This window comes from Pantherophis guttatus, chromosome 8 (genome assembly GCF_059756535.1).
Source record: "Pantherophis guttatus breed Tessera chromosome 8, ASM5975653v1, whole genome shotgun sequence".
NCBI lineage: Eukaryota > Metazoa > Chordata > Lepidosauria > Squamata > Colubridae > Pantherophis > Pantherophis guttatus.
Genome location: NC_142070.1, coordinates 79,310,994 through 79,333,311, shown reverse-complemented (window position 1 = coordinate 79,333,311; position 22,318 = coordinate 79,310,994). Strand labels below are relative to the sequence as shown.

The 22,318-nt window shown below is 40.8% G+C and overlaps 1 protein-coding gene across 1 annotated transcript; it reads right to left on the bottom strand.

Moving 5' to 3' along the window:
* Positions 1-1,634: 1,634 nt before the first annotated feature.
* Positions 1,635-19,462, bottom strand: RHOH (ras homolog family member H). The gene is made up of 3 exons (XM_034424799.2): positions 19,099-19,462; positions 4,753-4,930; positions 1,635-3,013 (listed from the first exon to the last, which is right to left on the bottom strand). Exon 3 carries the CDS (start codon positions 2,829-2,831, stop codon positions 2,256-2,258), a length of 576 nt encoding a protein of 191 aa, XP_034280690.1. The 5' UTR covers positions 2,832-3,013; positions 4,753-4,930; positions 19,099-19,462; the 3' UTR covers positions 1,635-2,255.
* Between the last annotated feature and the right edge of the window lie 2,856 nt (positions 19,463-22,318).

Genomic DNA, 22,318 nt, shown 5'->3' with positions numbered 1-22,318 from the left:
GCTCCTTAGGGCCCCAACAGGAAGCCGTTGTTGGAGCTAAGCAGCCACCATGAGAAAGAGTTGGCAAAACAGCTCAGTTCAAATTGGATCTGGCCGAGAAGGAGGCTCAGCAGAAGCATCTCACTGAGGACTAGGAGCATAGGCTTTACAAGCAGAGGGAAGACCTGCAGGAGTGCAAAGCCAGGTACCGGCGCCTGGAGGATTAGTGGGTTGAGAAGATCAGCCAGTTCCAGGCCATGATGCAGTCCCACTGGAACGAGGCCCTCCGGCTCTTTGCCACCAGCGGCACTTCCCTCCAGCCTTCGCCCAAAGCCCTGCATTAGGAGGCCGAAGCAGACCCCGAGTCGGAATTTCTGTCCCCCTCTGACCCACACAAAAAGACCCCAAAGGGGGAGACTCTCTGCAGCAACACAAACGTTCATGGCATGTATCCGGCCCAGGGGTCACAGTTTGAGGACCCCTGATTTAGGGCAATATAAAAAAAATGCAAATAATTTTTCTGTGGACCACCAAAATTTTCTCACGGACCACCAGTTGGTGACCGCTGACCGAAATGGCTATGGAGATTCTCCCAAAGGTGCTTTTTTCAAGAGGCAACTGGACTTTCTTCTCTTTCTTTGAAGAAAAGAAAAAACATCCAAGCAGCTTCTTCAGCTCTGACTGGATGGTGGGGAATGGAAGGGTTTAGAATCCTTGGAAGGAATATAGGAGAACAGACCCATCAGGACAAGAATCAGCGGTCCATCTGCATTTAAAAGACAAAGGCCACATTTTGGACAGAAAGGAGCACAGGTTTGAATGAATGGTCATCTATCCCTCCCCATCTTGACAGAGGGGGAGGGATACGACATCATCTATCCCCAGTCTATAATTCAGTTCTTTCAGCAGTTCCAAGAAGGCTCCAAGCCTATTTGCACTATTCAGCTGACCCCGAGGACACAGACAAACCTCCAAACGGCTTCAACAATTCTCTAAAAAGGATGCAAATGACCAGCTGTCTGCAAGAAGTATAAATCCTTCCATTCCCTACCATCCAGTCAGAGCGGAAGAAGCTTCTTGGATGAGAAGCAAAATGCCTTCGAAGAAAAACCAGAAAGTCCAGTTGCCTCTTGAAAAAAGCACCTTTGGGACAATGGTGTTGCCTGGTTTGGTAAAGAAACCTCTTTAAGAAAACCACCACAGCCAGAGAGCATCAAGGACCTCTCAATATTAATTCTGTTGATTTGTAATTAAAAATGTTTAAGATATAACTTAAACAGGTAGTCCTTGATTTAGAACAGTTCATTTAGTGATCGTTCAAAGTTATGACGACACTGGTAAAAGTGACTTTTGACCATTTTTCTCAGCATCCCCATGGTCACATGATCAAAATTCAGATGCTTGGCAAATGGTTCATATTTATGACGGTTGAAGTGTCCCGGGGTCATATGATCCCCTTTTGTGAACTTCTGGCAAGCAGTGGGAAAGCCAGATTCACTTAACTGTGTGACTAACTTAACCAATGCAATGATTCACTTAGCAACTCTGCCAAGGAAGGTCAAAAAATGGGACAAACTCGCTTAACAAGCCTTTTACTTATCAGCCTAAGTGTCGGGCTCAATTGTGGTCGTTACAGGAGAACTACTTGTATCTTATTTTCACAGTGGCAGCTTTTATTGAAAATAGAACCATCAGGACAATATCTCATTCTGGCAGGATGCTATAAAGTATAAATTAAACCAGGTTAAACTTAATTGGTAGGATCTCTTTTTTTTTTCCTACCAGGAAATCTGATCTCTTGACATACAAAAAGTTAGAAAAGACTGATATCAGTAACAGAATGTTCAAAGTTGTTAGTAGACAGCAATCTCTACAATACATTAGAGGAAAAAGACATTTAATTGACCTTATTTATTTCACATATTCCTGACCTATTCAGCTCCAAGCTTCTATTAAGTCAGCCATATAAATTATCCATTCATTATCTCAGGTGTTAGAAAGCAACCCCTTTTATAAATCCAACAGAACTTGTAGTAGTAAATAAACTAACATTTCCATCCTAATAAGAAACGAGGCTCTGGCTTGCTACTCATACTCTCCAATGTATGCCGATGGAAATCCCATCGCAGCCTTGCTTCTCTTCGCTTTGAAAGTTCCAGATGCCAGCGTTGGAACAGCCCATCCTAATGCCCACAAAAGGAGAGGCTCGCGTTTACTCCGCTACGAAACCATTTGGCGAGGCGAAGGCAGAAAACGATGCCATATTTAGTCCGGTTTCAAAAAACTTTGCATTCGTTCACTGAAAAAATGTTCCTCCTTGAGCGTTTTTTGGCTTGATTCACCGCTGTCCGGACGGCACATTCAAACACTTTTTGAACTCCCCGATTGGCCAGGGAGGAGCACTCCACGTAACCCTTCGCCCGGATGTCCTTAGCCAGTTGCTTGCCGTGCACCAGGCTGATACAGCTTGCGCTGTGAGGACCCGCGTCCCTTTGGTCGGTCTGGGTAGCCACCACCAAAATGGGGATTCGGGGCAAGTGGGTCCTGATCTCCATCACCCACTTGTTCCTTAAGCTGAGGAACGAGCTGTGATTGGCCACCGAATAGCACATCAACACCACGTCGGCCTGTTGATAGGACAGAGGGCGGATGCTCTTGAAGGAATCGCTGCCAGCGGTATCCCAAAGTCCTAAGCTGATCTGGGTGCCATCCAGGTAGACGTCCACACCGGTGTTTTCATAAACGGTCGGCCTGTAAGCATCCGGAAAAGTCTCCGAAATGAAGCGGAGCAGCAACGCTGTCTTCCCCACGGCAGCATCGCCTACCAGAACGCATTTGACCGAATCCACCATGGCCTCTTTCTCAAGGGGAGGTTCTAAACACTACTCCTAGGAATGCTTCTCAGGAAATAGAAGATAATAATAATAATTTAAAAAAAAATCACCTTGCTAAGGTGACCGGTGGCATTTCTCTCCCCCCAAAATCAAAATGTCCTGCCCCACGGTTCCACAATTCACCGAGTCAGAGGAGTTTCCTACAGTGGAAAGAAAATACGGTTGGCATTTTGGTTGCAAATCATCATTTCCCCATTCCATTGGGTTTAATTTTTGCACACACTCACACACATCAAATTGCACACATTTGTACAAATTAGAACAATATTGTTGTTGGTTAATACGTAACCCTCTTCCTTGAAGAAGTCCACCATGGTGTACGTTATATTTAACAGTAACAGAGTTGGAAGGGACCTTGGAGGTCATCTAGTCCAACCCCGTTTATGCAGGAGACCTATACTAGGGATTCGAATCGCCGAATTGCTGACCTTTCTGATCAACAAGCTCAGTGTCTTAGCCCCTGAGCCACCTAGTCAGGTATTTTAGCCACCTAGTCAGGTATTTTACCTAGTCAGATACCTACCTAGTTTACCTACCTAGCCAGGTATTTAGCTACCGGTAGATAATAAGTTAAAAGATCTGGTTTCCTTGACTTAACACAAATGCTAAATATTCAGAGGAATTAAAATGGAAACAGATAAGCCCAAACCAATTAACAACCAACAATCTGAAACCTAGAGCAATGCAAATCTAAGAGTTAAGGCTAAGAATGGGAAGGTTAGATTCCAAAGCACAATTAGCGATGGAAGCAGACTAGGTGCTCTCTCAATTCTACCTGCTTTGCAGAGTTGTATTTCCCCGAAGAATTACAAGTTATATGCTCTTTTGAATTCCTTTGAGGAAAAGCAGAGTACAAATCTATCAAACTGGGATCCAATTACCGACCAAAATGATATGAATCTCTATTAAAAAAATTGAACGACAGGCTTCGGCGATTGACAACAGGACCATAGAGATACTTCTTGGTCAACCTGCGTGCAATAGTTTTGATAGCGACATAGCGACCAGATCAATATCGCCAAATACATTTGTGAGTGAGATCTGAAGATGACCTGTATCCAACATTATCTCCTATGTCACATTATTTTTTTTTGCGGACTTGCAGAGAGAAAAAAAAAAGCCAGATCTTTTATTTCAAAAGCTCAGCCATGCTTCTAATGAGGAAACAATAACATTCCTCTGCTAGCGATCAGGTCTAGCTGAGATCTGAGAAACTGCAACGAAAGCAGTTGACAGCAAAAGAGCAACGAACCTACCCGTTTTATTTTATTTTTCCATAGCTCCCCAGGGTCTGTACCTTGTAGCTAAAAAATGGGGCCTCGGGTTGTTAAGCAAGCCGCTTCCCTTCTCTTGCTTAAGGTGCCTTAAAATTCAGATAAAATCAAAGACGCCAACCAAACCACAGAGCAGATCAACTGTCAACTGAAGTAGAAACATGGCTTGTACCTCTCTGTACCACTCCATAAACAGTGCTTAGTTGCCCCCATGTTGTGTCTTTTGGTAAACTCCCCCCCCCCAAATTCCTTAACTGAACCTGTCATAATCTATTGTATATTTTGTACTATCGATAAGCCTGAAACCCAGTTTATGTCTTTCCCAGTCAACTTGTTGCTTGGAATTTTGCTTTCCAATCTCAGGATTTTAAACCTGAGCATGTACATATTTGTAACTTTGAGTGTCACGCAGCATCAGCTGGATTTAGCATACCGTTATTCTGTTCACTTTGGAAGGAGGAAGTTGCATCTTACCTACGGTACAATTGCCTTATTTTTTGTTTTTTTTTTGTTTTTTTTTAATAAGGCCAAGCTGAGAAAAAGAAGCAAAAGTTTAAATTCATTTTGTTTTCTCCGTTCGGCTAACGAAGTAAGGAGCTTCTTACCTGAAGAGCTCTCAGTCCCAGTACGATGCCGCTGAGATTTTTTCTTCTTCTTCTATTTCTGCTATTCCTTTTGAGGACAGATTTTCAACCTCTCCTAGACAGCTTCCAATCTGTGGTTTTTCCCCTGACTTCTGCTTGATGGTATTTATGAGGTCATCTTTGCAACAGAAGGCATTTCCTGGTTTGTGAGAAATCCAGACAACACAAATGGTTCAGAATACTTAGAAAAAGCCTGAGCTATCCAGATATGCAAACGTTCCTTAAATCTCAAATTTGTGAATAGTTTGTATTTCGCCAGAGCTGAATCACACAATTGGTGGCGGTTGTTTTCGATCTCAGGTACTTAAAAATAAATAGCTTGGAGCCAATTGTTGGGGGCGGGGGGGGGCACTTCCCCATTTGTGACTGATTTGTAATTTTTAAAGTAACAGAAAGAGAAAAATGTTCTTAAAAACTAAATGATAACATGTATATTTAATTAATCACTGAATTAAAAAGAAGGTGACCAGATGTTTGTCCTGGTTTGTCCTTCTTTTTTTCCTCTAATCTGACCTTTAAGAAGTGGCTCACAGAACTCAAGAGCCAAGTCTTTCTCATTGTCTGAAATAGTTAGAGTGGGTGTCCTTTTTTAAAAGCATCTTAGTTGTTTTAAAATATGCAGAAATTATGTCAAATGCAGATAAAGAAAAAAAAAACTAAAAAAGGACAAAAGGACAAAAACTCCATCCATCCATCCATCCATCCATCCATCTATCCATCCATTCATCCATCTACAATCTTTTTCCTTTTTAGTTTTGAATTTTATATACACACACATACATAATTCAACCAAATATTATTCCTTTCATTTCCCAAACCACATGAATAAATATGTAAATTCAATCAAATTAGAACAGCGATAAGCAACTCTAGATCCAACGGGTAAGTGTCCCTATCATTATTTTATTTTTATCATTCTCCAATATTACCATTATTTCTTTGTTAATTTGTACACCATCCATCTCGCAGTTTGGGCTTTTATTTATTGAATTTATATGCTCGCCATCTCACATTTCAAGGCAAACAAATATGCCTATGTGAAATTAATCTCATCTTAAATTCATAAAAGAAATACCTAATGCTCCTTAAGACTTGTTCGAATGGGGGCTCTCCAAATCTTATTCAAAAGTTCACAGAAATGACCAATATTCACTTTAGCAATACTCTTAAGGTATCTCTAAAAAACACTGTAGATTTGGAATAATCCCAGATACTTTTCACTGCTATTACAGGAGTTACTATCTTGCAGAAGTTTATCTAATTCAGAAGTTGCATTGTGCTTAGAAGTTTTGACTAAATTATTGCCATTTCAAAGTTTTAGACAAACCAAATTCCTCAGACGATGAAAACTTGAATTTCAATAAGCTGATCCGAAGTATCAATGCCCTTATTAGCTTATGAAGGGATTTAATTGCAATTTTTGAATTGGAATTATTCTACAGGAATAATATAATGTAACTTAATTAACAAAGGTCAACATTTAAGAATGATTTACATCCAATAATGCCGGAATTACAAATGAATTTTGACTGAAAAAGAAACCAAACACCTGCCAAAATTCCAAAGGCTCACGTTATAGATTTCCACTTGGACCCATAACGGTTGTTGAATTTGATCACTGGATTCCATAAGTAAATATAAATCAAAATACGTTCCTGCCAAGTTAAAACTCCCATCATCGTATGAAAGCCATAGTTTAGATAAAATCTGGAGGGTTCGTCCTTGCTGTAAAAATATAATAATTGATCACTTCCCAAAATAGTTCTGCGCTCCAGCCAGAGCTGACTGAAGATTAAGAAAGTGACAGCGATAAGGGTGAAATTGGGTTATCGGAGACAGGCTTCAATTTCCTAGGAGAGGACATATTGCACTGAACAACACTAGACAAAGAACATTTGGGAGGAGAAACTAGAATCTCCGTGTTTGGCTTCTTATGCGGGTGGGAAGAAAACATCAAAGAGAAACTGATGAATAAAACAAGAAAAGGAGGCTATTAATGAAGAAACTGAACAGCTACTCATCCAGAAACGGTTCCGGCCAATGCAACTCTCAAAATCATCACCTGTTGCCATCTTCCATTAGTGGCTGCTGACTTTGTTAACTGTCAAACTACCCATTGTGTCTTACTCTGTGTGTGAGTGTTAGTGTGACCAGCTCTTGCTGGCTTATTAATATATCTCTGTTCATCTTCCTTGTCCCCAGCTGTCTTTCCAAAGTGATGAGGCCCTACCCAACCCCATCCAGTTTTGCTAATTAATATTTTTAACATAGCAGCCCAGCTTCAGGAAGCATGAAGACAACATTCAGAGTTGCTGTTATTTAAGAAGAAGAAAATTGGTCTTTATACAGGTAGTCCTCGACTTACAACAGTTCATTTAGTGACCGTTTGAAGTTACGACGACACTGAAAAAAGTTACTCATGACCATTGTTTACACATTTACGACCGTGGTAGCATCTTCATAGTCTCGTGTATTTACATTCAGATGACAGTCTCAGTGTCCCAGAGTCACGGAATCCCCTTTTGCGACCTTCTGAGGAGCGAAGTCAATGGGGAAGCCAGATTCACTTAACAACAGGGTTACTAATTTAACCACGGCAGTGATCCGCTTAAGAAACGTGGCAGGAAAAGTTGTAAAATGGGGCAAAATTCACCTAACGAATTTCTCACTTAAGAACATGAATTTTGGTCTCAATTATGGTCATACGTTGAGGACTACAAGTATTGTCTTTCGGGTGATGATTAATATTTGAATGGTTCACCAAGCGTGGTGCTCCTAAAGTAAAATCTTTACTTTTCTATCTTGGGTTGCTTTTCTATCTTGTAAGTCTCAACAATGATTGAAATTTCACTTTTTAGTTGCTTCTTGAAGCGGCTACTCTATGCATTTCATATAAGCAAACAGAGGCTGTGTTTTGGCCATCCCCTTGTTAGATCCAGCCTTTCTAAGAACTTTTACTGTTGAGTTAAAGTGCCATTCCTTTGGCAGAAAACAATCTCGCCGTGAAATTAGCGGTATCCATTGTGTTGGAAGGGACCAACGCAACACCATCCCTTCTTCCAACACCAACACTGTAGTGTTGGAAGAAGGGAAATAACACAGCTAAATTGTTGAATTTAAGGCCATTCTGACCTCTGGATGGTAGATGAGCAAAAGCCACAAGACAAGGGAGAAATTTTCTCCCAGGATATGATGGTGTTTGAGTAGGTGCAGACGAGAGATATAATTTTTGGACTGGTTGGATTTTACTGTAATCACTAAGATTTCTTGATTTCTGTTCCATTCAGACTAATTTTAACTCGAGCTATTTTTTTTTTCCACGCGCAAAACCACCTTTCTCTTTCTCTCTCTGACAAACTAACCACTTTTCTGGGATTCCCAAAGCACTTCCAATAAGAACAATTGTGTCATACTTTCTGCTGAATGGAGGATATCAAATATATTCATTAGTCTTAATATGTCTCAGTATCGTAGACACTCGGTTTAATAATAAACTATCATTGCTGCAGTAGCCCGAGATACATTGTGGCTTGAAACAAGGATGCGCATACTGGCAAACCTTGAGTCTTTCCGCACGTGGGGCTCCTGAGCACAGACCACAAATGTAAGTTGGTGTATGGTCAAGCAGCCAGATGGATCATCTTATTTATATATTTGGGGTTATTTGCATGCCACTTCTTTTAATCCGGGCATAACACTGGGGTCTGGTGGCTCAGCAGACTGATAGCATTGTGATTAATACCAGCTGTCTGCAATTACTGTAAGTTCAAATCTCACCAGGCTCAAGGTTGACTCAGCCTTCCATCCTTTCTAAGATAGGTAAATTGAGGACCCGGTTTGTGGGGGCAATAAGCTGACTTTGTATAAAATATACAAAAGTATGAAGGCTATTGCTTAACGCATTGTAAGCTGCCCTGAGTCTCCGGAGAAGGGCGGCATATAAATCAAATTAAAAACAAAAACAAAAACAAAAAACAAAAAAAACAAATACAGGTAGTCCTTGACTTAACAACAGTTCATTTAGTAACCATTCAAAGGTACAAAGGCACTGAAAAAGGGACTTATGACCATTTCACACTTAACGACCTTTGCAGCATTGCCATGATCACGTGACCAAAATTCACGTGCTTGGCAACCGGTTCATACTTAATGACTATTTATTTAGAATGTTTATATTGCTGCCTATTTGCACATGGCGACTCAAGGCGGCTTACAAAGACATAAAAACACAATATTAAAATAAAAATAAAAAAAATGAAATAATAACCCCCCACCCCAGCGACAGCACACATTCATACTAGCAAGTGGTGGAATCCAATTTTTTTTTACTACCGGTTCTGTGGGCATCGCTTGGTGGGCGTGGCAGGGGAAGGATACTGCAAAATCCCCATTCCCTCCCCACTCCTGGGGAAAGGATATTGCAAAATCTCCTTTCCCACTCCACTCCATGGCCAGCCAGAGGTGGTATTTGCCGGTTCTCTGAACTACTCAAAATTTCCGCTGCCAGTTCTCTAGAACCTGCTGGATTTCACCCCGATACTAGCCATTTAATGAGCTCCATCCCGCTATCTGTATTCTCTCATATTTAAAACACGACAACTGCTCTTTTATGCTTCTAAATGGAATAGGAAATATTTTGATCATAGCAGGTGTAAATCCCTTGACAAAACCTGATCAAGACCTGTTAACATCTAAGAAAGCCTCTTGTGGCCCAATCCCTTTGTTCCTGAAGGTCATCAGAGGATATTTGATTAGACAAGACCTCCCCTCTGCCACAGATACTTTTTACTCCTTTCCCCTCCATTTTGGTCAATTTGATTTTAACTGAATTTTCAATTGAGGGTCTCTATTGCTTCAATGTTTTACACATACAGTACTTACATTGAATGATTACAAGCCACTTAGAGTCACTTTTGGCATAAAAGCTTAACTAAATAAAAGTCCCAACTTCTTTTGTTCTGTTATTGTTTTGTGGCAATTCAGAGTTGGATGCTTCCTCACAGGGTGGATTTGATTTAAATCACTAGTAAAAAGGCTTGATTTAAATCAACTCGATTTAAATCATAATTTTTAAAGAGCAACTGTCATCTCTGCTACTCCTTTGACCCACTGTTGATTCACCGATAGTCCCAGTGTTGCAGAATATACAGCCTCATGCTACATAACTAAGCTGCATTTCATGCTGAATAAACTCAATTATTTATGTATCTTAAATAGAAAACTATCTTACGATAGATTTTTACCCCAAAAGTTTTTTATTAAATCATTGATTTTTATCCACCCTGCCTCCTCAGCTGCACTTAAGGAAAACCTTTCCTGCTGGGATAGGACTAACTTCTTTAAGTCTCTTTAAAGATTCTGGCAGTGATCTAATTCTGGAATAATTTTAAAAATCAAATTCAAAACGGGCCAGTTTGTTAGCCTTGCCATTCAAGTAAAGAATAGCAAACACTTGGTAAATTTGTACTTAATCCTTCATAAGGCCAAGCCATCTAATTATCACTGAATCATCTTACTAAGTATAATAAACATTAAAACCAAAGCATCTTTATGTCAATCTGAAGGAAGATCTAGCTCAAGGAAAGAGCTTAAGCAGTGGAACAAACTGGCTTGAAGTTTTCAATTTTTGATCCAGCGTCATCCTTCAGCATTTGACAGAAAAATATTCTCGAGCGTTCTCGAATATTCTATTCTATTCAGAATGCAGTCTTTTCCTCTGTTGGGTACTTTTGATGGTGCTTATCATTTATAATGCTTCATAAGGATACCTTACACAAGTCAACTGGGTTCTCATACCTCAAATTCCCACTCCAAAAAACGGTTAAAATTAAGACACTCTCCTTCCTTTCTTCCTATTACTTTAATGTCTGCCTTCCCCCAAACACCATTTTCACCCTCTTCTGCTAACCCTCAGATTAATGTCTACCCTTCTTTATGCCGAGAGCCAGCTTTTATTTCTTTAACCCAAATAAACCGCCATTGCGCCCTCCAAAATATTGAGGATTTGGAGATAAATGACTGCACTCTGTAAGTGTTCCTCTTTACTAAAAGCAATATGAGTGGGTTTCAAATTAATAGTGTTCAAACTGAAGAGATCAAGGTGAAAGGATTAGAGCATACACAGAGTATATCCTAATTCAGTTTATCTTAATTGCTGCTGAGAGATGCTCCATTGTAACCTAATGTGCCAACTGCAAAGATAAAGCCTCTAGGCAAATTGCCAAATTTAGCCTAGTTGAAGTAACTTCTTGTGAAATGCAAAATGTGAATTCTGCCTGTTTGCTGTAACTTAAAATGTGTATTCTCAGCAACCTAATGTGAGACGATAGCATTCCCTGACAAGCTCTATTAAGTTATACGCCAGAAAAAGTATTATTTTCCTCTTTTCTAAGTTGGGTCATTGTTTTCAAAGCGCTGAGAAAATCATGAGGTTTGCATGATAGGAGATAATGTTTCTATAGCAATGACGATCTGTGCAAGCTGTGTGAACTATAAGAAGTTTGAGAAAAAGTTTTTGGCACACGCCTGCTTTTTCTCTCCCTGCCTGCTCTGTTTAGGGCGGGAGATTGGAGGTCGCCCAGTTTTGCTTCCTGCAGAAATAAAAGCTGATTATCAGTAGCCTCGTGTTCAGAGTTTCATTGGACTTATCGGTTTCTGAGTTGAACTTAAAAACCTTACAAAGGTATCCACATATTTAAGTATTCTTCCCGGTCCTATACTTCCTGGACACCCCAAATTCAGGAACATTCACTAAAGAAAACTAGAAGACGGGGCTTTTTCTGCAGTGGCCCCCTACTCTGTGGAATATCCTCTTCTCAGAGCTTAGAAATGGCCCCAATCCTGTTGGCTTTTCACAAGGTGTTAAAAAGTTGGTTGTGTACCCAGGCCTGGGGCTGAGAGTGTGTTAAGAAGCCTGTGTCAAGTTTCCGAAAGATGCCCTAATTAATTCATGAGCCATGATCCAAACTTCAAAGGAAATATATTCATTTATTAGGAGCAACATTCTAGCAATACTTGGATGCAGTTAGGACTGATCCTACGTAGATTTACGTTCCCCTATGACCCTGTCTCTCCCCTCCTCTCTGGCCATGTCATAAATCACATTCTCCAATTACCCACTTTGGCTGGCTGTGAAACCTAACACCCTCCTTCTGATTGCAGTCAGGAAGAATATATGGAATTCACTTCAGTTCTCCCTCCCTCCTGCTCATGGCAACTTGAAAGCTTTGCAAGTTGACAGCCTGTTCCTTGGCTTTACTGATGGTTGGTTGCTGTATTGATTTATATTTTAGATGTTTTTAACACTTTCAACTATTTTATTGTTCTAGAATCAGAGGGCAGCTATAGAAAACAAATGAATGAATGAATGAATGAATGAATGAACAAGTCCAGTGTTTAGAAAAGCAGGCCAATCTTTTGTATTGTACTTGGGAATGTAAGTCTCACTATGAACAGCGAGGCCTATTGCTAAGAAGGCAGGCAGTGGATTGCAACATTAACCACAATATGTCCGTGGAGATTCTCCGCCATCCAGGTCATGGTTGTCAAGAGGCAACTGGATTTTCTTGGTTTTTCTTTGAAGAACATTTCGCTTCTCATCCAAGAGAGCTGAATGAAGCAGCAGCTTGGATGAGAAGCGAAACATCTTCAAAGAGAAACCAGAAAGTCCAGTTTTGCCCTCTTGAAAAAAAGCACCTTTGGGACTTAACCAGAATAGTTCCCAATTCAATTAATAGACTGGGATCTCTCTTTGATAGGGATGTACGCTTCTCAAAGACAAATCCCACCATACTTTATGCATCCATGCAGTTGATCTAACCCTCTCAGTACTTGTAGACCGGCATACAGTCTCAACAGGAACACAGTTATTGGGATGGTGATTTGCAGCCTGATTTCAATGGAGGTTGAAACACTGGGAGTAACATTTTTGGGCGCATCATTATTAATCAGACCTGTTTGGGCTCCGAAGCTGAGCAGGGTCAACTCGCTTCTTACGAGAAAGATTAACTGGAAATTCTAAGCCGGAAGCTAAACCGGTAAATTGGAAAAAGGAGGGGGAAGAGGGACAGTGGCAATCTATTTTTTTTTTATTACAGTGCAAGAAACAATATAGGTAGTCCTCAATTTTCAACAGTTCACTTAGTGACCGTTCGTAGTTACAACACCGAAAAAAGTGACTTACGACCATTTTTCACACTTACGCCCGTTGCAGCATTCCCATGGTCACATGATTTACATTCAGATGCTTGACAACCGACTCACATTTATGACGGTTGCAGTGTCCCTGAGTCATGTGATCCCTTTTTGCGACCTTCTGACAAGCAAAATCAATGATGATTAAGGGACGGGAGGCTAAAACCTATGAAGAATGGTTGCAGGAACTGGGTATGTCTAGTTTAATGAAAAGAAGGACAAGGGGAGACATGATAGCAGTCTTCCAAGATCTCAGGGACGTCCCCAAAGAAGAGGGAGTCAAGCTATTCTCCAAAGCTCTTAAAGGCAGGACAAGAAGCAACGGATGGAAACTAATCAAGGAGAGAAGCAACTTAGAACTAAGGAGAAATTTCCTGACAGTGAGAACAATTAATCAGTGGAACAACTTGCCACCAGAAGTTGTGGATGCTCCAACACTGGAAGTTTTTAAGAAGAGGTTGGATAACCATTTGTCTGAAGTGGTGTAGAGTTTCCTGCCTGAGCAGGGGGTTGGACTAGAAGACCTCCAAGGTCCCTTCCAACTCTATTCTATTCTATTCTAATGAGGAAGCCAGATTCACTTAACAACTGCGTTACTAATTTAACACCTGCAGTGATTCACTTAACAAATGTGACGAGAAAGGTCGTAAAGTGGGTGCAAACAAATGCCTCACTTAGAAACATTCATTTTGGGCTCAATTGTGGTCGTAAGCTGAGAACTACCTCTATGGTTGAGTTACCCTTGAGGGTATCTTGACCTTAAATGGATAGCAAGTTTTGGTTGTGTGTGTGTGTGTTACTGATTTAAATACATTTTTAAGTGTAAGGAGAAACTAGAGTACAATGCAACATATTTATACCCTGCCTTTCAGCGTTGGCTCACAAAGCAGCTCAGAAACATCAATGTTATAAGAATCTGAATGATTAAGAACTTGTTTCCTGGACAAACATTTACCATTTGTGACCCAAATGCATTTTCACTGTGCATTTAAAAAATAAAAAAAAAAACAGAAAGAAAATAGAGAAGAAAAAGCAAAATGGTGCACAATATCACTTCATTAGTGACGGAACCAGGACTCTTTAATCTAAAAGCAACTTCAACCAACCGGTCGTAAACCTTGAATAAATAAATAAAAACCTGTTTTTTTCCCAACACTTTGAATGTTCATTGAACGAGGCAGTCAGTAAGCAAAGACTACCTCTACGGCGCAAAAAGATTCCTTGCCTGTTACTACAAGGCCATGAACACACATCACATACACAGTTGTTATTTTTCCACCAGTTCTTGAGGCTCAGATTAATACGGGAGCAGTACTTCCGCAGAAGGAGGCTCAAGTCAATCTGAATCACTTCTCGGTCTTATCATTTCCACTAGAAGGAAATATCTACAGATTTCCTCTAGTTAAATTATACAATTATTCGATGTCTATGGAGATTCTCCGTCATCCAGGTCCTGGTTGTCCCAAAGGTGCTTTTTCAGGAGGCCACTGGACTTTCTGGTTTTTCTTTGAAGACGTTTCGCTTCTCATCCAAGAAGCTTCTTCAGCTCTGACTGAAGGGTGGGGAATGGAAGGATTTATCTTCCTTGCAGACAGCTGGTCATTTGCATCCTTTTAGATAGTCAATGAGGCCACTTGGAGGTTTATCGGTGTCCTCAGGGTCAACTGAGTAGTACAAATGGGTGTGGAACCTTCTTGGAACTGCTGAAAGAAGGCTCCACACCCATTTACACTACTCAGGTGACCAAGAGGACACAGACAAACCTCCAAGTGGCCTCAACGACTCTCTAAAACAGTGGATCTCAACCTTCCCAATGCCACGACCCTTTAGTACAGTTCCTCATGTTGTGGTGACCCCCAACCATAAAATTATTCCTAAAACCATTGAAAATATGTGTTTTCCGATGATCTTAGGTGACCCCTGTGAAAGGGTCGTTTGACCCCCAAAGGGGTCCCGAACCACTGCTCTAAAAGATTGCAAATGACCAGCTGTCTGCAAGGAATACAAATCCATTCCCTATCATCCAGTCAGAGCTGAAGGAAGCCTCTTGGAATGAGAAGCGAAACGTCTTCGAAGAAAAACCAGAAAGTCCAGTTGCCTCTTGAAAAAGCATCTTTGGAAGTTATTTGTATATCCCTTCGCATCAAATATATGGAACCATCTAGGGTCCCCCTTCAAAACAACAATCAAAATGCTCAACGGGTTCCTATAAAGCGTACATTAAAAGAGACACTAATTAAATTATTTGTGTGTCCGTCTTTACCGTTCCCTCAGGGGAGACCAAGGAGTCCCCATCAAGCATTCCAAAGAACAGATGCCACCAGAGAGAAGGCCTCTCTGGAAATGGTTACAAGATGATGGGCCATGGTGTCCTTAACCCCAGTAAGAGCTCTCAGATGATCTGAGGGAATGAGCAGGTTTAAAGTAACTACTAGCCAGTCTACTAAGTCTTCTGCTCCCATGTTGCTCATGGCTTGATGTCCCAATGACTTTGCATCTCACCCAGCAGCAAATCGGAAACCATTGCAGTTTCTATCATCTTCTTGAAGGGCCAGCTAATCCACTCAGCAATTTGGATATCGGATTCTCTGCCTTGTAGCTTCTGAATCAGAAGTCCCCTGTAGAAAGTACACCTAGTCCTCAACTTACGACCATAACTGAGCCAAAAAATGTATGTTGTTAAGTGAGGTTTGCCACCATTTTATGCCCTTTTTTTGGGGAGGAGCACATTTGTTAAGCGAACCACTTCAGCCGTTAAATTAGTCACATGGTTGTGACTAATTGAATCTTGTTCCCCCGTCGACTTTGCTTGTCAGGAGGTTGCCAAAGGGGATTGCATGACTGCGGGACACTGCAACCGTCGTTAAGTGTGAACCAGTTGCCAAGCGCCTCAATTTTGATCGCGTGACCATGGGGATGCTACAATAGTTGTGTGTGTGAAAAATGGCCATAAGTCGCATTTATCGTTGCCGTTGTAACTTTGAATGGTCACTAAACCAATTATTATAAGTTACAAGGATCAAGGACTACCAGAATTTGGCTACCGGGGGGAAAAAAGAATACCAGCTGAGAACTAGGATGGCAACTGAGGTCTATAGAAAACTCTTTGCTCAGATCTGGAACTCCTGCTGTCATCCTCCAAATGTGAGGTCAGCAATGTATAAAGCTGGCTTCGATTTCCCCGTCCTCCAGGATGTAGCCTACATCCAGCCAAAGTTCACGAAGCCACTCGTGGTCACAAAGGTGACTTGATAAAGACTCTAAGAGGCTCTTTCATCTGGTCCTTAGCGGCATTAAATAACGTTAAACAACCAACCGATGCTTCAACAGTCCATGTCCCCTTTCCGAATTTGGTTTCAGAGTGTGGTTTCACATTCAGCCTGAGTTTTGATGCTAATTTGGTTAGGGTTTTCCGCTACGTTCCACGCCGATGTGTCAGAAGAATTTGAATACTGTCGAAAGAGCGCTGTCCTAGGCTTCTTGCAAAGAAGCTGAACAATTGTCTTCCAAGCCTCTCTGCTAGATATGAGTGGCAGCACATTTGTCCTCTTTTGAAGCAGAAATCCATAAAGGTAGCATTTCTGAATATTGCTTCTGTTCTGATTAACAACACTTTCCCACTTTCTGCCTTTGTTCTCATGTGCATCTACCACCAGCGATTCCAAAATCACTGTCCCTAAATTGGGTGTCTACCTGGATAGAAATCCTAGCAATCAATTCTATTTCATCTGGAAATACCTGGAAAAAGACTTAAAGCTAATGTAAATTACATCATGTGTTTCATTTCCACCAGTCCTGGTTAACAATCTGTTAGGAAGTTATCAAAGTTTCTGGATCATTTTCACCAACGTCTACTCTTGTAACTCGGCCATAATTCAGACTAAAATCTAATTATTGTTTTGTCTTCCTTTGGGGGAATCTAGGCTTAATTTTAGCTAGAATTAACCCAGAATCTAGTCTGATTAATTTGGATTCTGTGTCCCTGGTTCAATGGACATATTTTCTATATGAATAAATTTAGATCCATTAACTGTAATCAATGTCAATGAATTTGCTGCAAGATTAGATGCAAAACCTGGCCCAGATTTGCATTTCAAATGGAAAGGTAAGATGATAATAGAGACCGTAACATTTTGGCAGAATTACATCATATATGTTGCCGTGTGTGGTTTCATAAATGGGTTCAAATCATTGTTGGCTAATGTTTGCTTAAGAATCAATGCTTCTCAATTTTTTAAACACGTTCATAAACAGTCATAAAATACGTGCACTTTACATTAAAAAATATGTATAAGATTTGTTATTGCTGTCTGTGACTTTTTCCCCTTTAATTCTAGCTTTTATAAACCTTTGAAGGTCCGTTCCTTCAAAAGATTGCATTCTTTCCACTTGCTGGTTAAAGCTATCAGATCTGGTCTGCAACTCTGAACGACCATCAGATGATAGCAAAGACCTGTAGAAGAGAATATTTGTAGCTCAGGGTTAAACAGCAGGGGCCCTTGGTGGTCTCTGAGCTTGGCGGTCTTCTTGCAGACATTTCATGACCCAACTAGGTAACATCTTCAGTCCTTAGAAGGGAGAGGCTTTGCTCTCTGATGATGTCCAATAGCTCGCCCTGTCAGTGTTGGTGGGGATAACTCCTTGGTAGTTTCTTGATTGTTCCTATTGTTTACTGTTTGATTGTTGGTAGTTCATTAATTAGAGTCCTGTTGGTATTGATCATTTATCAGGTATTAATCCCCGTTTATCTGGTTGTTGATTGCTGGCCAGGAGATGCTCTGGTCTTTTTGTTTCCTTTTCGTTTTTCCACCGCTGTTCTGAATCAAGTCTAAAGGTTGTTTATCTTTATGTGCCTGTTGGTGGCTGATTTGTTGGGAGTGCCAGGCTTCCAGGTATTCTCTACCATTTTGGGATTTAACTTGGTCTAGGATGCTCACAGGTTACCAGTTGAAACTATGGTTAAATCCGACCACATGTATTATGTGGCGACAGCAAAGAAGTAGAGATTTCCGTTTCTCTTAGCTGTTATCTAGTTTTTGTCCAGATTTCTTAACCCAGATATGGTATTACTACTGGCAATCTGTATGATCACCTCTCTTCCTGACTTCATAGGGTTTTTTTTTTGTGTCAAAATCTTATTTTCCCATGAATAAACCAATCTACTGATTGTGTAGGTGTGTTAACACAAACTAATATGATTTTCCTGTGGATAAGGGGGACAAACTTCCTGTGTCAAACAAAGGATTGACCCAGTCTTGGGGTTAAGATTGGGTTAAGCTAGAACTTTCTCTACCCCACACATTTTGTGATTCTATGATTTTTGTCCTCAAGGTCTTCTCCACATGGAAATATGGTCTATTGAACTAATAAGAACATCCCTTGCCAAACTGTATTTCTGTCCTATGAGCTTCAGGGCCCTCAACTAACGGTTGTGGGGGCTTCTCTGCTGAGAAGTAATTACAATGAATTGTAAGAAAAACAACGCTGGAACACACCTCATCTCTTTCATGCCTCATTGATTTCAGCAGGAGCACTGAAGCTTGTCATTAACTAACCCAATATCCAAACAAGAAAGAAAGAAAGAAAGAAGAGAAAGAAGAAAGAAAGGAAAGAAAAAAAGAAAGAGAAAAAAAAAGAAAGGAAGGAAAGAAGGAAGAAAAAGAAGGAAAGAAAGAGAAGGGAAGGGAAGTAAAGAAAAAGAAAGAAAGAAAAAGGAAAGAAAGGGAAGAAAAGAGAAAGAAAGAAAAAGAAAAAGAGAAAGAAAGAAAGAAAGAGAAAACAAAGAATGAGAAAGGAAGGAAAGAAGAAAAAGAAGGAAAGAAAGGGAAGGGAAGTAAAGAAAGAAAGAAAGAAAGAAAAAAGAAAAAGGGAAGAAAGGGAAGAAAAGATAGAAAGAAAGAAAAAGGAAAGAAAGGGAAGAAAAGAAAGAGAAAGAAAGAAAAAGAGAAAGAAAAAGAAAAAGAAAGGAAAGAAAGAAAGAAAACAAAGAATGAGAAAGGAAGGAAGGAAAGAAGAAAAAGAAGGAAAGAAAGAGAAGGAAAGGGAAGAAAAGAAAGAAAGAAAGAAAGAAAGAAAGAAAGAAAGAAAGAAAGAAAGAAAGAAAGAAAGACTTACCAGATCGAGGCTGCTGAACACGGTCCCTTGCAAGTGTCGCTAGCCGTCTATTTTGACGAGAAGGCAATCGAGGAAAAACGTGGTGTCTTTTCTTCCTAAATCTAGTGGGTGACAATCTTTAACCTCCCAGAGCAAAGAAACTCCAACCAAGGGAGCCAGTTTTCAAAAAGCAACCCTGGAGCCCAGGAGCTTCCACTATGCCCATGGTCAAAGCAGCAGCAGCAGCAGCAGCAGCAATAGCTGATGCAAAAAGACCAAAAAAAGAAAAAAGAAAAAAGAAAAGAAAAAAGGCGTCAGCTTGAGTCAGTTTCCTGGGGCGTTCCAGCTCCGTCCGTGTGGGTTTCCCTGTGGTGCGTTTATGCACAGGCTCAGGAGGATGAAGAAAACAAGAGCGCGGCTGCCCACACTCTGCCCACCCTCCTTAAGCCCGTCGCGAGGCGGAACGAAAGAGCCGGGTTTCAAACAAGTGGTGGAACAAACCACCAACGATCCCTTTCATTTATTCATGTCGGTTTTCCGTGGTTTAACATTTTTTTTTATTGAGTTATAGAATAAAATGAGAGACAAAATACAAAAGTAAATAGGAGAGCGGTGGGGAGGAGGAGTGGGGGTGGGTGGGAAGAGAAGTAAGGAAAGGTAAGAAAAAAAAGAAAGAAAGAAAAAGAAGCCTTGATTTCCGACTCTCTCTGTGGCAGTAAAATAAGGCATTAGCATCAAATCACAACTTTTTGCTTTTTCATAATTTTATTTTTATTTATTTGATTTGATTTGATTTTTATACCGCCCTTCTCCAACAGGACTCAGGGCGGTGAACAGCTGAGATAAAACATAACATATAAAGTTTAAAAAACAGTTTAAAAGACATTAAATAATTTCGGCCCACAATTTAATAATAATAATACGAACAAGCCATTTCTGTAAAGATCTCTCAGTCTAATCGGTAAAACCCAAAATCAAAGTTTCATTCTTTTCCACTTCAAGCACAAGATATATACACTGTATATACCTTATATACCGTGTTTCCCCCAAAATAAGACCCTTTCTTATATTTTTTTGAACCCTGAAATAAGCGCTTGGCCTTATTGCCATGCGCTCAAAAGCCCGATTGGGCTTATTATCAGGGGAGGTCTTATTTTGGGGGAAACAGAGTATATATTGTATATACTTATATATGTATTGTACAATATACACTATATACCAGACATTTACATGATTGAGCGGGTCCAGAGGTACTTCACAAGAAGAGTACTCCACTCCTCTACTCACAATAGAATCCCTTATGCCACCTGATTTGAAATTTTGGGCTTGCACAACCTGGAACTGCGCTGCCTGGGGTATGATCTAAGCACAGTACACAAAATTATCTGCTTACAACATCTTACCTGTCAATGACTTCTTCAGCTTCAGCCACAATAATACACGGGCAAATGATCAATACAAACTCCAGGTAAACTGCTCCAAACTCGATTGCAGAAAATACGACTTCAGCAACAGAGTGGTCAACGTCTGGAATGCTCTACCTGACATCCGTTGTTACTGTTGTCACCCAGGCCCAAGTAGTTAGTATTAAATGCAAACAGTTCAAAAACAAACAGACTTTATTAGAACAGCTGAGAATTAAACTCATTCTCAGGGTAGTCCAAACTAAATGAAAGCAAATTCTTCAAAACGCCATTCCTCAGTTTATCACCGACCTTGGGATAATTAGGCAAACTGCCAAAGGCTTTTCTCGGCAAAAGTTCAGAAGCAGAAGAAGCTGACAAGAAATGAATACAGTGAAACAAGAAGCAATTCTCTCAACGTTGTTTTCCGGCAAAGAGGCCAAGAGCCGTTGCTGGTTTTTTAAGCCTTATGGGAGGGACCAATCATCTCTTGGCCCTACTCCAAAGTCGTCCTCTCTGCTTTAGCTGCTCCTGCCTTCTGGCAGCTCTTCTCATACGTGCACTAGGAACAGGCTCCTTCTGTTCCTCTGCCTCTCTACTGTCAGCCTCTGGAGGCTCCGGAGTCCGCGCATCGCTCCCCGATGGCCCTGGCCCCATCTCTGCCTCTGACACAGAGCCCTTCCCCAACCTCCAGGACTGGCCCATGTTCTTCCTCAGCCTCATTGCTATCCGACTCTGCTGTCAGCTCCGCAGGCTGCTGGCGGACCACAAGTTACACCCTCAAACCCTCACAGCTTCAACCTCAAAACTGTCTACCATGGACCTCACCCCATTCCTAAGAGGTCTATAAGGGGCATGCATAAGCTCACCAGCGTGCCTACCATCCCTGTCCTACTGTCCCCATTTATTTGTATTCATTTCTTTTGTTCCTATCCATGTTATCTTGTACATGTTTGACAAACTAATAAATACAAATAAATACAAACACAAAGTTCAGAAGGGGTCTCTGTGTGGAAACAAAAGTACAAAAGTATATAAGAGCCAAGATGACGCAGTGGTTAGAGTGCTGTACTGCAGCTACTTCAGCTGACTGCTAGTTCAGCAGATCAGCGGATCAAATCTCACCGGCTCAAGGTTGACTCAGCCTTCCATCCTTCCGAGGTGGGTAAAATGAGGACCCAGATTGTTGGGGGCAATATGCTATTTAGTATACTGTCGATTGTTGTAAGCCGCCCAGAGTCCTCGGAGAGTGGGCGGCATAGAAATATGAATCATCATCATTATCATCATCATCATCATCATCATCATCATCATCATCATCATCATCATCATCATCTTTTCTTTAATCAAGGTAGTCAGTTTTCCCATTTCAGCCAACTCCCTCAACTTCTACAGCCATTCGTCCATGGTAGGAGTCGAAGTGTCCTTCCATTTTTGTGCCTACAATAGTCTTGCTTCTGTCAACATATATAGTGGCAAAAGTTCCAATTTTTTTTTCTCCAGGTCTTTTTCCAGAACTTTTCCTTTTGGGCCTAATGTATTCATTTTGGTTCTAACTGCCACTCCGTTGATGAAAATAGAATTCTTTACTGGCCAAGCGCAACTGGACACACAAGGGATTTGTCTCCGATGCTCTCTGTGTACATACAAGCAACGAGTGACAAATCACACATTGGGGAATTGGGAAAAAGGGACAGTGAATGAGGTGTTTGGCCCTCTCTGTAGTCCTCATCTTATTTAAAAATGGGAATTTATAATTTTTTTAAAAAGTGATTTATATCTTGCCTTCACTATGTTTACAAATAACCCAAGGGGACGAATATATGCAACAGACCTTC

Bases quoted from the DNA above. Each gene is read 5' to 3' on its own strand.
- RHOH (XM_034424799.2), bottom strand. From the start codon at position 2,831: ATGGTGGATTCGGTCAAATGCGTTCTGGTAGGCGATGCTGCCGTGGGG.